The sequence below is a fragment of the Equus caballus genome, chromosome 25, assembly GCF_041296265.1.
Source record: "Equus caballus isolate H_3958 breed thoroughbred chromosome 25, TB-T2T, whole genome shotgun sequence".
In the NCBI taxonomy this organism is placed as follows: Eukaryota; Metazoa; Chordata; class Mammalia; order Perissodactyla; family Equidae; genus Equus; species Equus caballus.
The window spans coordinates 26,608,493-26,626,129 of record NC_091708.1 but is presented as its reverse complement, the minus strand read 5'-3'; the positions used below and the strand labels follow the sequence as shown (position 1 = coordinate 26,626,129).

The following is a 17,637-nucleotide window of genomic DNA, read 5'->3' as shown; positions in this document are numbered from 1 at the left end:
CAAGTTAGAAAATTGCACTAGTAACCCCAAGTTGCAAATAAGATATATGTGTGTATAAACAAATGGCTGACAGGATACACTCCCAAAATGGTCACAGTGGTTCTCTCTGGGTGTTGGGATTAAGAGCGAACGTCATTTCTTTCTCCTCGTTAAACTGTATTAAAGGTTTTCTTCATAATAAACATAAATTACTCCTGTGACAACACGACAAAAGTCAACTGAGTTAAAGAAAAATCCCTGCCATGCCCCCATGAGTGGGACCCCAAGGAAGGGGGCGCAGAGAGTCAAGCACATGTCCATGCTTGATCAAGTGACGGTGGCTACCATTCCTGAGCACCACAGGCCAGGCATTTTGCACAGTCCGTCTGCTGTAATCCTCGCAAAAATCCAGTGACATGGGTGTCCTTGTGTCATTTGACAGATGCGAGGTGACCCACCAGCAATCCCACAGCGAGTGAGAAGCCGAACTAGGATTTGAACCCTGGCCGGCCCACCTCAAAACCCAGGCCCCTGCCTCGCCCTTAGCTGCCTCTGCTTGTTCCCAGGGAAGGGCAGAGAAACGTCCCCGGCCACTAGGCCCTCAGTCCTGCAGGCCAGTTCTATGCCAGCCCTTGTCTTCCCTCCCTACAGACAGTCCAGGGGGCGACAGAAGGACAAGTCAGCAAGGGTGGGGACACCAGCAAAGGGAAGGCGTGGCGCTGGAAGGCCAGCTGGCCGAGGTCAGGGCTCAGGGCAGACTGGCCGGGGACTCCTCGCCGGCTGGGCGACTCTCAGGAAGCCCAAGCACATCCGGCCCCAGGAGTTCCCAGGCCCTGTGCTCGCCCAGAGGCAGGCAGAGAAAACTCCCAAGGCCTGCAGCCTCCTGCCAAAACAGCAGGAGGAGAACAGCCTGCCATGTGGGACCTTCTCCCCGGGCTCGGGACTGCTGGCCAGGCTTTCCCCCTCTCTGGGCCTCCACTGCTGCCTCCTCTGTATGGGAAGGGGATATGAGCATGATGGCTCCAGGACCCTCCCAGATCGAAATTCTCTGCATCTACGGCACTTCCTCACACGGGGCCTGGCAGGAAGAGGAAGGGGGCGAGGCACCCCACCCAGCCCCCGGAGGAGCCCCCTTCCCTTCCCCTCAGCTCCATTCCCACTACTATTTTTAGAACAGACCACAGGGAGCGTCTCCACCAGTCTTGCATGGTTGTGTTCCAGGTAAAACACAGCAGCCCCATTCATTCTCCTCCAGTAAGAACGCACCAGGTATTTATAGACAAGCCAGTCAACGACGACCTCTCCCCACGCCCTTAGCTGGGCCATTTCTCACTATTTCCATTACAGCTCAACGTGGTGACTTACTTTTCCTAATGACTACACAACTGTGTAAGATGACAAGTGTCTCTAAGACGATCTGTGCCCCTCCCCACCCCTAAACTGGCAGACTCTTCATTGTCACTGAAGAGGAGCACTGGCCTGGGAGGTAGGGACTTGGGTCCCAGGTCCAGCTCTAACACCAACCATGGGCCCTTGGCCAAGATCTTGCCCCTCTCTTGGTCTTGGTTTCTACAAATCAGCTTGTTAATCAATGGATCTCGGTGGGGGAGGAAGGAAGCTTTTCAGCTCCACATTCAAAGATTCTGTGCTTCTATCAAAATTCTAGTCACTCATAAAATAAATGCTGTATTCCCTGCTTTGGAGTATGCTGAGTCGCGTTCCCAAAGTCCATCTGAGAGCTGATGATGGGTCTCGCAATGCATTTTCCCATTGAAAACTGTGTTATAAATGGCGGTCAGCTTCCTAGGCTAATCTGCTTAACCCTTACTGTCCTTCCACAAGGAGAAACAGCAGAAAGCTACATGGCAGTACAGTCACGTGTCACTTAACAATGGGGATATGCTCTGAGAAATGCGTCGTCAGGCGATTTCGTCATCATGTGAACATCCTAGAGTGCACTGACACAAACCTAGATGGGACAGCCCGCTACACACTGAGGCTGTGTGAGACTAATCTTATGGAACCACCATCGTACATGCGGTCTGTCATTGACCAAAACGTCGTTATGTGGTGCATGACTGTAGGAGAATTTAACCAAAATGGAAAACCACTAATGTTGAAAAGATACTGTTTCAGAAAATTTACCTTGAGTAGTGTTTGAACAAAGGAAGATATACATTAAAAGCGATGAAAAAGTCAGTGGCAACTTCTGGGGAAGAGTGTGAGAGACTTCTGACCACACTAGAAACTGAAGGCACTGCGTATGGATGACCACAACTTCCACTCGAAAGTCAGCCTGATTCCACAGAGCAGCAGTTGGAGAGGCTGGAGAATATTTGTGCATACGCATATATGTGAAGTTCAAACCAAAGGGTCCAGTGTGTGCCCAGCCACCTGAGCAGAAAGGAAGGAAGGATGGGGAAGATTCTGGGCTGGAAAGCTCCTTGTGCTGGCTTCTTCATGGGGAGCCTGGAAGGAGGCAACTTTGGGTGGGAAGGAGGCAAGAGTGTGCTTCTAATTTGAGGGGTCTATGTTAAGGACCCCTTCCTGTCCAAGATCCATAAGAATACCTACATATGGTACTCATGCCACAAGGACACAATGAATATGAACCATGTACAACACTTGCATATATCCACACACATACTCTCTGGTTTCAACGTGAAGACCCAAATGTCTGTTTTCTTTCTTCCTTTAGCCTGTTATTAGAGTCCCGAGGCTTTGAAGATGACTCCAGGAGCTCAACTAAATTCAACTCCCTTATTTTTCTTGGTAAAGAAATAAATGATCAGAGAGGTGAAATAATTTGCCCAAAATCACACAGTGAGTTACCAGCAAAATCAGGATTCGAACCAAGTTCTTCAGAATCTTACTCTGGTTTTCTCTGAGGGCAAGGGACTCTGTGAGAGGGGAGTCCCACAGATCCAGGGAAAAGAAGCATAGGAACAGTTCTGATTGGGTCTCCTTTCCCTCCAAGGATGCCAGGAGTCAGCAGGAAATATGGTGGTATCCATGACCTGAAGCGATCCTGGCCAGATTGCTTAATACACCAAGAGGGGAGCCAGGCTCTGGTCTCGCAAAGCAAAGGTGCAACAGAAACAGCTCTGAGTCGTGAGACTTGATTTCCAGTCCTGACTCTGTCACTAACCTGTCCCATGACCCCGGCCAGGTCACTTTACCTTTTTGAGCCTCAGTTCCCTCATCTAGATTCTAGAACATGAGAGGGTTGAACCAGATGACCCAATTCAATTCTGCAACATCTACTGAGCACCTCCTAAGGCCCAGGCAGTAACACAATCAGAAATAAGATATGACTTCCACTGGCTCCCAAGGAGCACACAGTCCTAAAGGTGAAACATACCTGTGTAACAAACTGCTCAAGAGGAACAAAATCCTATGGGTCGGCAGAGTGGAAGCAATGACTTCCGAGGTATGCCTGAGAAAGGCGTCTCGGGGAGGCGCCAAGCCTTGAAGGTGGAGGATTGCATCTGGCACAGACAGCAGAGAAGGGCACGCAACATCAGGCAGAAAAAACAGCCTCCACGTGAATGTGCCAGTGTGAAATAAGAATCCAGTGTGGCCAGGCCATGGGCGCAAAGCTGGAGAGCAGGGCAACCAGAGAAAGCCTTGAGAGCCAAACCAAGACCAGGGTTTTATGCTGAAGCAATGCCCTCCCACAGTGGTCTTGAAGCAGGCACGTGACTGCTCAGCCTCCCTGTCCCCTCCCAGCTTGGATGGTCTGTGACTGCTGGAAAGCATTAGAGCAGAGCAATCAAAGGCAGGTGCTCTGGAGCTGGGCCACCCAGGTTCCCATCTTAGCCACCCATTAGCTATGTGACCTTGGCCAAGTTTCTCAACTTCTCTAAGACTCAGTGTCTTCGTCTATCAGTTGGGTATAAGGAGAGTAAGTGTGTAACAGGGCTAATGACCCTCATGAGGATTCAAGAGACAAGTGGGTAAAAAGCTTGCACCATGCCAAGCTGACAGCATACGTGCTCACCAAATTACCCAGTGTTGTCATTATTCCACCCTTAAACCAAAGATCTGGGAACAATTTGGAGGACGGTGGCCCTATTCAGAGAAAGGCTCAAAGGAAGATAAGGTCAAGACAGGATAGAGAGTAAGGTTGTGCTGTCTTAAGAGCTAAAAAAATAGCAAGACAGCCGAGGCCACGAACAAGAAGGCAAAGAAGGCAGTCTATCCACAGCCAGGCTGGCGCAAGGAGAGCAGGGGGGAGCTGAAGAGGCTGGAGAACAGCTGAGCTTTTTAGGGAAAAGAGTCTGCTTCTTTGGGAAGATATCTGAAACCTAGTCCAGCTGATTCCGCTACTTAGGGTTGAGATCTGAAACCAGTCAATTAAAAAACTCTGGGCCCAGAACCCGAGCAGGCTCTCTCCCCGCCCTCGACTGGGCAGAGGTCAAAGGCCTCCTTCGGGTCCTCATGCTCAGCGCACCGGGCCCTGAACCTGAAGCTACCCCTTCCTGCCTTTGGCCACGGTTCCATTGCTGCCGCAGACCCTAAGACGGTGTCTGCTGATTCTCTTAAACGCCAGACTCAAAAGGGGCGGGGTGGACCAGACTGTCCCGTGCCAGAGAGGAAGTCTTAAGGAGCTCCGCCTCATCTCTCATGTCAGACTTTTCAAATCTTGTGCGAAGCGACCGTGGTTTTCAGCCTGGGCCACCCCTTAGGGTTATGGCCTCTGGAGGTTCCACTATGTGGAGAAGAAGGGATCTCATTTTGTTTGTCCTGAAGCATTCCCTCTGGAGCTTAAAGGGCCACAACTCCCACCTGCAGGATCTCCTCCCACTGCCTCTTCCTGGAGATGACTGACTTCTCTTACTTCCAACCCTAAAAGGCAAACCTTTGCGTCTGGAAAGAGCAGCAGATTAGGCTGGAAGCTTTGGCTTGAGGACTAGCTGGGTCTCTTACCAGCTGTGTGACCTTGGATAAATCATTTAACTTCTCTGAAGCTTAGTCCCTTTCATCTGTAAAACAAGGCTGTGGGGAGGGCTAGGGGAGAAAAGGCCTGGGACCCCAGCTGCCCTCTCCAGAGCCCATGCTCTCACCATGGGGCACCCCGCCCCACTGAAATTGCCTGTGCCTTCACTGTGCAGAAACCTCTTGGTGTCGTGTGTGTGAAATAAGGGCTTTGGTGGCCGAATTTAGGACTATTAAAAATAAGGACTAAAAAACAAGATGTACATAAATAAATGTCATCATTATTTCCAACAGGTCCCAACTCCCAGAGGGCCAAAAGACCCAGGCCAGCAGAGACCTGGGCGTGCCCGCTTACAGAAGAGACCAAGAGTTTCCAAACACCCAGAGCCTGAGACATAAGAAAACATGAGACAGGATCAGAGGGTGTGCGGGGGACTAAAAGGGTCACTTTGTATTCAAATCACACAGATGGCCTTTTTAACAATACATGGTTGTGCTCCCATCCTCCCAGCTCCTAGGCCCCGGGACACCAAACCAAGACAATTGGCCCTTCAGGAAAGAGACCATTGTGTGTGCTTCTCAGCGTGATTTATGTGGAAGGCGGGGCTCGGCCATGTTTCCCGTGATTATGACTCTCAAGTGCAATTTCGATAGCTTGTTCATCATCCTGAACGGCTGGGATGGACTGCGATGCTGAAGAGCAATGGCCACACGGTCCCATTTCATCTTCTTGAGCCCATGAAGCAGATGAATTGTTTCATTGATTTGAGAGGTGGCAGTAATGGTGCTGGGGCTCACCACAGCCACGGGGACAGCTGGCCAGGGCCTGCTTCTCCAACAGCCGGCCGGGCCTAGACCCCGACGCGAGCATCCACTCTACTCAGCAGCTTATGGGGACCAGCTGGGAGGAAAGGCCCATCCTGAGGGCTGGGTGCTGCATTCAGATTCCCCGTTTCCCTGTGGCCAGAGCTCCTGTCCTCTGCACCCGTCTGGTGAACAGAGGTCGGTCACCAGGTCCCAGAGAGACCAGCTTGCTGCCTTCCCAGCCAGGCGATTCTGCAGTGCCTCACATCCCCCTTAATGTCATTTTGTAAGGGAATCAAATGAAATCAAAGTGCGGCTTGCTGCCAGTGCAGACCCAGCTGCTCAGCCTCAGAATTACCCCTGCGGCTGAGTCCTAGCTGACAGACTCTGTGTCTCACTTGTCCCACGGCAGGCCGAGTCTATTCCCCAGCTGGGCGAGGACATGGGCCTGGTCACGGAAGATACGTCCCATCCCGTTAGCCTGCTGATGCGACACGCCTGCTCTTTCCTAGGCTGGGAGGAGGACAAGCGGGAGGCGAGGGACAAATTCTCTTCTGAGCCACTCTTCCTGGGTTTCAAGCGGCCACAGCAGCTGAGCAGACTCAGCAGGGCACAAGACCCCTCTCTAAAGACCCTGAAAATGTTGCAGGACACAACACAGAGAGTGCCCAAGGTGCGGGGCTTCTCTGGCCTGAGCATCTGTCGGGCGTCTCTGACCCTGATCCTATACATACCCTTTGTGTGTGAGCTGTCGCTCTGCCCTGTGGCCCTCTAAGTCCTGGCAGTTAGAGGAGGGTGTGAGAGCTGCCCGACCCTGGACTCCAGCTGCAGGCAGGGAGCAGGCTGAGCTCTAATCACTGTCCCCTGGGCAGGTCTCTCTTCAGCCTTGTGGCAGGACTGTCTCCACTAGGGTGGCTGAGCCACACCTCACCCCGGTCCCTGACCCTGGAGCTCTGCAGAGAGCAAACCAAGTGAGTTTCCAGAGGGCTGAGCGCCGGCTTCCCATCACACCCTTCAGCACAGGAGGATGGAGGGACAGCGCCGGCAGCCCTGCTGACGCCTGGGGGCCGGGACTTTCCTCACCTTGGCCACATGAAGCGCCCACTGCTCCCGACTCCCAGGGACATTCCTAGAACTCAGCGCTGGGCCCTATCCAGGCCTGGCTAGGAGGGGCTCTGTGCGGAAGGCCCCGGTCCTCACTCGCATCTACTGAGAGAGCCAGACGCAGTGGAGGGTTGCGGGGGGCATGGAGGGAGGGGAAATGATCTCTTCTCATTCCAGAGCCTCTGCCACATCCAAGGGTCTGGGCATTCACATACCCCCCCTCCCCATCACTGGAAGACTGAAGGGACCCCCTGACTGATCTCCTCACACCCACTTGGGCCCCTCCTTGCACTCGCTCATCTTCTAGAAAGGTACCTGAGACTCTGTGACTCCCTTTCTCAAAAGCCTTCAATGGCTGCCCACTGTATCTAGAATAAAATCAACAGAGCAGTCACCCCCACAGCCCTGCATGAGCTAGCCACCACCCGCCATTCACCTCCTCGCTGAGCTCCAGCCACGCTGGCCTGGCTCTGTGCCTCCAGCACGCCAAGCTCCTTCCCATCCCAGGTCCTGTCCACAGGCTGTTCCATCTGCCTGAAACATTCTTAAGTCCCTGACAGGCTACCTCCTTTCCGGCCTGCAGGTCTCAGCTTTAAAGTTATGCTCCTCCCCTGCCCAACCCCCCCACACTACAATCTAAATAATAGTCTCTCTTAAAGGAATCTATTCTTCTCCTCCATAAATTATCACAGTTTGTAATTACGTGTGTGTGTTGGTGCTAATGTTTTGAAATCTTGGTAAGAGCAGAGACTACATCCACCTCATTCTCCTCCGTATCCTTAGCTCCTCGCACAGAGCCGAGCATAAAGTAGGTGCCCCCAAAATATCCGTTGAGTGAAGGAATGAACAAATGAGTACAGAGGAACGCGGTGAACGGGTGGAGATGTCTTCTGGTGGCAGAGGATCACGGTATTGTTTTCCATCTGGCTGACCTCTCCCAGCCTCTCCTGCTGCCCCCAAGGCAGGTGGAGCCACTGGACATCCAGATGCTACTCCAGCTCCTTCTTCCTTGTAGCGAATAAGCTTCTGAGTCTTCTCCATTTGGGGCTTTCTGATGCCAGTCTGCACGTGCCCACAGGGCCTCTCACACCACCGTGGTCCTTCTGATGCCAGTGCACACACACTCGTGGGGTCACTCCCTTCAGGGGACCCTAGGCCCACCATCTTGGTCCTCCATTTTGGGTCCAGTTGAGGTGAGGTTACTGTGTGGTAGGGGATGCCCAAGAAAGGGTTAAGTTGCCAGAAGCAGAGTCCGGCCCTTGGGTTTGCTCAGCCAATCAGAGTCTGTCCTGATGAGGTAAAGCTTCTATCCTGGGTAGCATTGGTTGAGCTGGCCGGCCCCATCTCCTGCTGGAGAGGGCCATAAGGGTGGAGTTTCTGTGGAACCAGACAGAACTGGAATTAGCTTGCTGTCCACTCAGGCCAGGGCTGCCTGACTCCAGGACCTGCCCCTGCTCCTTCCTAAGGTGCTCAGACAGACCTGGCATCTCCGGGCCCGTCTCTGGCTGCCCCAACGGAGATGACAAGGTGGCATGCACCTTGGGGTCCCATTTGGGAAAAGTCTTACAGCCTGAGCAGACCCAGGAGACCTCAGTTTCCCTGCCTGGGCCCTGGAATATGTGAGGTGGCTACCAGGAAGGGGCATGGAGCAGTTGTCACATGTGCTCAGAGTGGCAGCATTCAGCTTCAATCAACAAGGCCACTGGATGAATCTTCTATACAGACATAACTTTAATAATAATAACAAAAACTCACAGAGTTCTTCTTGGGCACCACTTTGCTAAGCACATTACATGAGTTTAGTCCTCATGAGAACCCTGTTAATCCATCCACTTTATTGAAAGGAAAAACCTGAGTCTCAGAAAGCCTCGGTGTGTCACCTGAGGTCACAGAGCGGTAAGCACTTACACCTCCCATATCACTTGCTATGTTATTTTTGAACAATCGGTTGGCATTTCTGCCTCCGCCACCGGACCGTGATTTCCCAAGGAAAGAATGCGACGGATCCATCCGTGCGTTCCCAGCATCAAGCCCAGGGCACACCCTGAGAACAGGCAGTACCTGCTGCCCCGCGCCCCCCTCCTCATGCCTGACAGCTCTATGGAGGGCCCACTCTCCTCGAAGGCTTCCCATTGGCCAGGCCCGCAGTGCGGGCTCAGGGGAGGTTCACCAAGTGGATGACGGATGTGCAGCCAAGACTGCCCTGGACCACTCTTACGACCCATCAGATATGGCCTTTAATGCTTGGATTGCCACGCTGGTGCCTGCCATGTCTGTCCAATTACAAGAGAATTCTCTAAGGACAGGGACCAGGTGTCAATCATCTCTGGGATCCCAAAGGACCTGAACTAGTGTTTGGCACAGAGCAGGCATGTATGATGTATGCCTGATTGAATAACTAAAATAATATGTATCTGTTTGTCCCCACTCACTTGGAATCTCAATGGCCACAGGTGGGACCCCCTGCGAACTGTTCTTGATTAGAAGCATCAGCACTCCCCAGGCAGGGAGTTTAGAAAAAGTCATCCCAGGCAGAAGAAAACAGATAGGTTCCCTCCGGGGATAGACGACGAAGCAAGAGAGGGGGCAGAGTTCTGATGAGGAAGAGGGGGTGGTGAGCAGAAGGAAGCTGGGAGAGGAGAGGAAGTGGGCCAGTCATTTCTACAGAAAGAGGGAGAGCATGCACGCCCACCCAGAGCAGCCTTCTGCCTGCCATGGTCAGCTAAGAGTGAGCCAGAGAAAGGCCTGGGAGCCCCCAGAGAAGGGATGCAGCCATTGTGTCCATCCTGCCTCAGCTGGAGCCCCACACTGCAACCCACAGGCCACAGGCACCTCAGACACGGACAGAAAAGTCTGTGCCTGCCGTTCCCCCACCCCCCTGGAGGGAACAGCCCTGGCCGATTTCACAGGCAGTCAAGTTATGCGGAAACCTTCAGGACAGAGTGCCCTAGTGAAGACTGGATGACCCCAGGCCCTCAGCTTTCACGATAATCACACAGCTTGAAGAGCTAAAAAGAGCCACCCGACCAATGTGCAGACAGGACCACTGAGGCCACAGTGGGAAGCAGATGCCAAAGGTCACACAGCAGGTAGTGGCCCACCTGCCTCTCTGTTGTTCTCTGAATCCACCTTCCTCCAATTCCCTCCGTCCTTCCCAACAAGCATTCATGTTCAGGGCATACCACCTTACTTTTCCCAAATTGGGAAAGAACTTTGCATTCCTCAGACTGTCTTAAGAATGCCCCTTCCAAGGTGTCAGCGAACGCTGTTGGAAGGAACAGGGCTGGGAAGGGGCGGCATGGAAGTCTGGCGAGCTGCCTTGCAAACCCCTCTTTCCCCAGAGAGGCATTTGAGTCGGGGGGCGCGGGGAGTGGCTTAGGCAGCATTTCCATGGCGCAGCAGAAGGCGGAGCCCTCACAAGGAAGAACAAAGAAGAGGCGTTTAAAAAGGCACACTACTCAGTCAGGACTCGAACAAGTTGGTCAAGCAGGACCCTTTTTGCTTGAAAAGCAAGAAGCCTGTGTCGGCGCTCTGCTCCACCTGCCTTCTTCCCTCTCCCCTGGAGGACAGCAACCCCAGCGGCAAGGCTGTAGCCCAGCCTTTGGCAAGGAGGTTCCTGGTCACCTCTGAGGTGGCCAGGACCTGAGGGAGCCGAGCACCGGCGGATGACCTGTGACCGGCTGCGCAGCCACGTGGGCCGAGTTGTTAAGACTGCCAAAGCACTCCTGGAGCTACGTGGGGCTGGAGAAAATTGTATTTACTGGAACTTCTCTCAGGGAGCATTCTGCAAGTGACTAGAAGGAGTAAGTTGCTAAGATTCCTTAAGTGTGTCTGGTGGAGTGGGGAAGCTTGGGCAGTGAGACCCCCAAGGAGCCCACCTAACAAAAGCTGGTCGCATAACTGCCTTCTGAGGCACTCGGGCCACATGGGGTGTGTGAGGCTGGGGCTGGGCCCGGTTCTCAGGCGAGGAGGTGATGCTGAGGCTGTCTCAGGGGTCAGGCTCTCCTTCTGTTCACCCTTCTCCCACCCGCACACAGCTTCTCCATTAAACACACATTTAAAGAGTCTTGATTTGAAGAGGCATCCAACTGTTGCCTGCCCGGGATGCCCATATAGCCTTGGTGTGGCCCTGAAGCCAGGCCCCAAAGTCCTAGGCCCTTCCAGGGTCAGCCAGCCCAGGCCGCAGCCCTGCAGGGACCAGAGGCTGTCTCAGAAACCCAATCTCCCTTCAGTCACTTACACTGTCCTCCCGATGGAAGATGGAGAGACCCCACGGCCTTGAGAAGGCTATTGCCAACACACTCCAGAGCCCACCAACTCTGAAGTTGAGGCAGAAAGAACTCTTTCCCCCAGACCAGGAGGAGCTAAGTCCGAAGACAAGAAAGCTAGGGACGGGAGTTCAGCCACACGACATCCCAGGGGCTGCCCCAGTGAAGAGGGAGTGGCCTAGTTTCTGACTGTGACCGACCTGGGGCCTTGGGATACATCTCTGTTCAGTAGAAGGACCTGACAGCGGGGAACCAGCCAGCGTAGCAACAAGCAGCCTGGGTGGACGCCGGAGCCGTGGACTCCCCACAGCTGTGGTTGACTGAGCGCCTGCTGCACACCAGGCTCCATGCTATCAACTGTACATGCAGCCTCTCATTTAATTCTCACAACCACCCTTTGGGGGAGGAACTGTTGTCCCCAGCTGGAGACACCAAAGCATTCAGTAGTACAGTGAGTTGCCCAAGGTCACATCGCCAGTCAGCAGCAGAGTGTGACTGGGAAGTCCGTGCTCTTCCCGCTGTCCTCTCTCATCAGAGTTATTCTCACCCCTGGCTAGTGTGAAACAAGATAACTTTCAAGTCAGAGATTACATAATTCTCAGAGTCTTTCTCCCTTCCTTAGGGAATAGCTGAGAGCTGCGTCCCCCACTGTCCCCCCAGAAAAGGCTGTCCAGCCACCTCTGCCCCGCCTCCTGCCCTCATGAGGCCTGTCCCCACGCCTGCTGCCCATGGCACAGTAGGCCTGAATGCATCGGGGAGAAGCAACAAGCCCAGCAAGCTTACTGGCTGCCGCTCACTTTCATTTATCCGCCCCCGCCTGTCCAGCAGTCCAGCTACCTCCGCTCCTTCTGCAGCCAACCAGACCAAATCCAAACATGGCCAACACTTTTAGCAACAGATGGCACCTGACTCACAAATGGGAACTACAGCTCTGCCTGGTGGCTGGCACCATGGTCCAGCTCCCATCCTATCCCCCTTCACAGTCACGGGACAAGTTGAGGGGCGCCTATCCCAGATCAGCCTCAGCCCAGAGTCTCTAATCTTCACTGATGCTCCAGCTGGCCAGCCCCGAGGCCCCAGCAAACTCCACTTGGCTCCACTTGGCTGTGGCCTGCGTCGAACTAGAACAGCTTCTGTAAACGTCCCTCTCAATTACGTGTGCCTTGGACCAGTGTTAAACACCAGTGTGCTGCCCCTGGGCACGACCTACCCAATGGCAGAGGGGAACCACATGCCAGGCAGCAGCAGGCAGGCCAGCCCAAATTCCACCTTGCCATAGGCAAACCACAGAACAGAGCTGAGAAGCGATGGGTCACGCTTGGTTTGGCTCTGTCACTCTACCTGAGCAATCTGAACCCACTCAACAGACCAGTGAGAGGCCAATGGGGAGAGACATTTGAGCACAGGCCTCCTGGCCAAGCTCATTGCCCAGATCCAAGTCCTAAGCTCGGAATGGTCCCAAACTCAATCCGGACACTCAAGGGTCCAGGCTGGCCGAGGGGAAGCCAGGCAGCCAGGGCTGCAGCCACTGGCAAGGCCCTTACCTTGTTCTCCGGGGGCGAGGCCGACAGCTGCTGCTGCTTAGCGATGTTCTCCGACAGGCACCAGCACACTCTCTTCTTCTGCTCCTGCGAGTGTGCTTCCAAAGTGAATAAGCACTCTGCCTTCTGACGTCAGGGAAAACAGAGAAAGGGACGGTCAGGCCTGCTCCCTGGTTCGGGGGCTCCGGGGCCCAAGCCCATCCCTGGGCTCCAGAGGGTGAGGTTGCAGCAGTGAGGGGAGTGCCCGCTAAAAGCAACAAATGCACACTAATCCCCAGTGACATCGAGGCAGCCAGAGGAGCAGGGAGGCTGGCTCGGGGGCCAGCTGGCCAGCCGTGTGCCCACGGGTTGGGGGAGGGGAGGGAGGCGGTGGTTCCCAACACAGTGGAGGCCTGTGGAGAGCCGCAGGACAGAAATGGTGAGGTCACCCCCAGGGACAGGCTGCACAAAGTCTCTGGCCCTCTGATGCTTTGAGGAGCCAGGACTCCTCCCCCGGCTCCCAGAATGCCCCTCCCCCACCTCAGTGCCCCATCTGATCACGAGGCCAAGGCTAGATGGGTGGCTGGACAGACATACCAACAGAACTCAAACAGAAACTCACATCCCTTTGGAAAGAAAGCCTTTGGCGGACACAGCTGTGCGGCCTTCTGCAGCCCCACTCCTGCCTGGCACGTGAGCTGGGCCTGATCAACTGAGAGCAACAGCAGGCTCCAGCACTGCTGTCATTTACATCTCGCCTTGCTATTTACCCTTGTTAAATGCTGCTGTCTCGTCTCCCCATCTAGACTAGAAACTCCTTCTAGGAGGGCCTTTTTCAGCAGGGCCTAGCACAGTGCTTGGCAAATAATGGCCTCAGGAAGCTCTGGCTCCCTGGAGGGACTTCCGGGATGACGTCAAAGCCAGGCCAGCTTTGGCACAAGCACGGGGGAGCTGCTGGGACCCAGAGAGCCAGCCGAAGCAGTCGGAACGTGCTGGGGGCGGGGCAGGACAGCATGCCCAGGGTTATCATCCACTGCAGGACACTCTGATCAGGGGGTTGCAAGCTCTTTCTGACTCCGCTGGAATCTGATTATAACCCCACAGGGCTGCGATTAGATGAACTCAGCCAGCGAGCTAAGAGCATGACAGGATGGCTTGGAACAGAGAAAAAGACAATGTTTCGATGCAGTCCTTTCTTGTTTTGTAGTTGGCAGACCTGGTTTGAATCCCAGCTTTGCCATTTCCTAGCTGGCGACCTCAGGAAAGTCTGTAAAATGGGAATGCTAAGACAGCACGTGCCTCTCAGAGCTGTGGGGAGGGCGAGCAGTGACAACCATCTCGCCTCCCTCAAACCAGCAACGACTGTTGTTATCACTCGGACTTCATTCACTTAATAACATTACTAAGCACCTGCTGTGTGGCAGGGACTGTTCTAAGCCCTGGGGTAAAGAGGGAAGGAAGAGAGACCAAGCTCTGGCCCTCAGGTTGGGGGCAGAGACAATAAACTGATCAACAATTAAACAATATAATTACAAACTGTGAAAAGGCCAAAATGGAGAAGTCCTACTTGAGCCTGGTGGGCAGAGAAGGCCCCTCTGAAGGGGCCAGCAAATGAGCAAAGGCCTGAACAATAAGGAGCCAGCAAGGAAAGTGCTTGGGAGAAACTGTTCCAGGCAGAAGGAACAGCCAATGCAAAGGCTCTGAGCTGGGGTGGTTATCTGCCTTGTCTAAGAGCATTTGGAGACATTTTCTACCCTGCCATCCAGCCCAACCCTCAGGGATGCCACCCTCCAGGGCGAGGCCACTTCCCACGCTAAGTGTTCCCAAGATACCAGCCATCCCTCTCCTGTCTCAAAGTGCTCAGAAGCTGATCTTCCCAAAAGCAAGAGAGGAGAGAGGGAAGAAGGCCCCACCCCTGGCTTCAGGGAACTGGCCGATGTGGGAAGGCAATCCGACCACTTACCAGCAGGTTCCTCCACTTACCGGAACCCCCAGCCCACTGCAGGGGAAGGGCACGCCCAGCAAAAGACCCTGAGATTCCCCAGGGAGAAGCCAGGTGGGGCAGGAGCTGACCTGAGGGCCCTCTGCAACCTGTCTCATCATGTTCCCCCTGCGAGGGGAGGCGTGAGGCACGGACGACGGCCCCTTCCAGCTTGGAAAAGCCATGGCTCCACAAAGCTGGCCCTGGCCTGAGCCCCCCAGCCCTGCCTCTACCCAGCTGTTTGGGCTTCAGCAAATCTCTTAATCTCCCTGAGCCCCATTTTCCTCCTCTCTTTCTGTTCTGAAGCAGGAATTCTGCCTTAATAATAATTTCTTGTATCTAACCATCAACGTTTAAAAGCACTTTCTCCTCCGTGACCTCATTTGAATCTTGACAATTCCGTGAACAGGCAGAGAGGCCACAGATTGTTACTCCCATTGTATGGAAGGGAAAAAGCAAGGCTCAGAGAGCTAAGGGCCTCCCTGAGGGCTTATGGCCAGTGAGCAGCAGAAGACAGACTCAGAGGCCCAGAGAAGCACCTGCTGTGATTTCTTCCCCAGAACCTGGGAGGCCTCCCAGGAGGCAGCCGCACCGCTGGCTGGCAGGAATGCTCCCCTTTGCACACTGGGCCTCAAAGCAACCAGAGTTCAAAAGCCTTCAGAAGAAGTCTGTCGGCCAGTGGGTCTCAGAGCAGCTGCAGAGTTCACTGGCAGCTTCTGTACAGCTGTGCCCTGCTCTGAGCTCCAGGACGGTGGCCCCCTCCTCCAGAAGCGCAAAGAAACTTCCCCACTGAAGCTGAACGGGCCTCTCCCAGCGAAGGGCTGAGACAGCCACCGACCACCCCAGGCCCCACACAGTGCTCAGTACTTCACAGCAGTGTCCTCATCCTTCTTCCCACAATCTCGCAAGGCAGCAAGCAGGGATGGCACTCAGGATGGCCACCGCATCGCCTGTATCGACAGTAGAGTGCAGGGCTGGGCCTTGCCCCTGAAAGGGTGAAGCTGTGAGCCCTGCAATGATCGAGGACCCAGAAGGCTTTTGAAGCACCAAAGACCTGAACCCAGGCCTGGCCTGGGGGTGGGGCTGGCTGTCTGGGATGGGCACCAATTTGGGAAGACCCTTGCTCCAAAGCCTCCCTCTCTAAGTGCTTCTGGAGCTTTCGAGGCTGGCCCAGGCAGGAGAGAGAGCAAGAAGCCAGCTCCCTCCAGGGAGCCTGAATTCCCATCCTCCTCAATCTGTCAAAATCAGGGGCCCCTATTGCCTGCCTGGCTGCCCCAGCATGTGGACCATCTCTCAGTCCACTGTGTGAGCCAGCTCATCGGTTTCAAGACTGGTGCACACTGTGCCCCCAATACCGGGCTCCAGGGTCAAGTCTGGAAGCCGCCCTGAAGGCATCCTTAACACGCTCAGATGCAGGCCCTCCTGACCACAGGGTGGTTAGCCAAGCACAGATGCAGATGCAGCAGCCCTGCGCCCCGGCCTCTGCATTCAAACACGAGCATCCCCAGGCCCACCAGACCCCCAGGTCCTCTTGGCCTCTTTAAAACCCCCATCTTGCCTCATCTCCTTTTCCTGAACTAACAGTATCTTTGTAAATACTAAAACCTCTTCTGCTACGATTTAAGTTTCTTCACTTGCTTTGACAAACATTCTCTCATTTAATCCGATTCTCCTAATGACTCTATGAGATGGGGGCGGGGGGGCGAAGGAAAGGCACAGCTGTTACCACGTTTCAGATGAGAAGACTAAGGCTCAGAGAGGTGAAGTCGGCAGCCCAGGAGGTCTCAGGAGAGGAGAGATTCAAAGTCTGTCCTCTGCCTCCTCCAGAGCCTGGGATCCTGACCCATTTGTACAACTGTATCCGTACATTACAAAGAACGTGAGATCTCCCTCTTTGCTTTCTTTTCAAAAGATCAATAAATCATTGGTGATGTCTCTAATGGAGAGTAAATGAATATGAAAAGCTGTCCCCCTGTGAGGAAGCTGGCAGTAACAAGAGCTGCCATTCATGGGGCTCTCACCGTGTGCCAGCCTCTGTGCAAAGTGCCTTGGATACAGTATCTTATTGAATCTCATTTAATCATTACAACAGTCCTGCAAGGTGGGCTGCATCAGCCTGGTTTCAGAGATGAGTATGTGACTAGCCCAGATCGCTCAGGAAATGGCAGAGCCAAGGTTCAAATCTCGGTCTTCCTAACCCCAAAGTACAGACTCTTAAGTTAATGAAGCCAGGATCAGATTCTAACTTAGAGAATGGTCCCCCGGCCAACATGCCCTTTGACCCCAGGGCCCCCAGTGCAGCCAGTCGTGTGCTGCATCTGTCCCATGGATTTGCAGGGGCTGAGGGACACTTGTCCAGGTGTATAGAGACCCCAGGGCCAAGGACTGCTTAGGACAATCCCACTCAGGACCTACTGCTGGGGAACACTCAGAGCTGCTGCCACCCGGGCCCTTGGGGCTTTCTCAGTGCGGTGGAAAAGCCTCTCCAAGCCTGCCCTCCCTGCCCTGGTTTCTTCTCGGGGGGCCACCTGCACATTGGGTAATGAAGAAACCACTGTTGGAAGTTCCAACCAAGATGTGAGTTCGGGGATCTCCATGGGATCCAAAACCACTGGGTCAATCCTGTTCCCAGCTACAAGGCAAGAAGGCCTCTTGTCTTCCCCGCATTACAGACACACCTCTCGTAAATAACAGCCCATTAAGAGAAAAGAGAGACTTCTGGCTGCCTGTGAGCTTCAATCCCCCAGCCCCTGGGGTCAGATCACCTGGCACTTTACAGAAATAAGAGGCCACAGATCGATCACCCTTCATCAGTCTTTGGAGGGTTAGGAGTCACAGCTCCCTGGAAACCAATGAGCCGAAGTGCTTTTCTCTGGGAAAAACAAACCCAGCCTGGCAGGAAGCTCTCTTGGCGGTAAAGAACCTGGAGACTCACTTCAGGCCCTGCCAGAGAGACTCAGCACCCAGAGGGGTGAGGCTGGAGGAGCCAATGCCCTGGCTTGTCCCTGCCTGGCTCACGGCTTCTAAACTGCTCCCTTGGTTC

The 17,637-nt window shown here is 54.1% G+C and overlaps 1 protein-coding gene across 11 annotated transcripts in view; it reads right to left on the bottom strand.

Annotated features, from left to right (window-relative positions):
- RGS3 (regulator of G protein signaling 3) overlaps window positions 1-17,637 on the bottom strand; it is a 132,277-nt gene that overhangs the window by 43,714 nt on the left and 70,926 nt on the right. For 9 of the 11 annotated variants that reach the window (XM_070251161.1, XM_070251162.1, XM_070251160.1 and 6 more), the window contains one exon: window positions 12,638-12,760. In XM_070251161.1, the coding sequence (XP_070107262.1) occupies window positions 12,638-12,760 (123 nt within the window). Of the gene's footprint in view, window positions 1-5,178; window positions 8,203-12,637; window positions 12,761-17,637 lie in introns of those variants that run through there. The other 2 variants (XM_023628697.2, XM_023628698.2) reach the window with 1 other exon arrangement.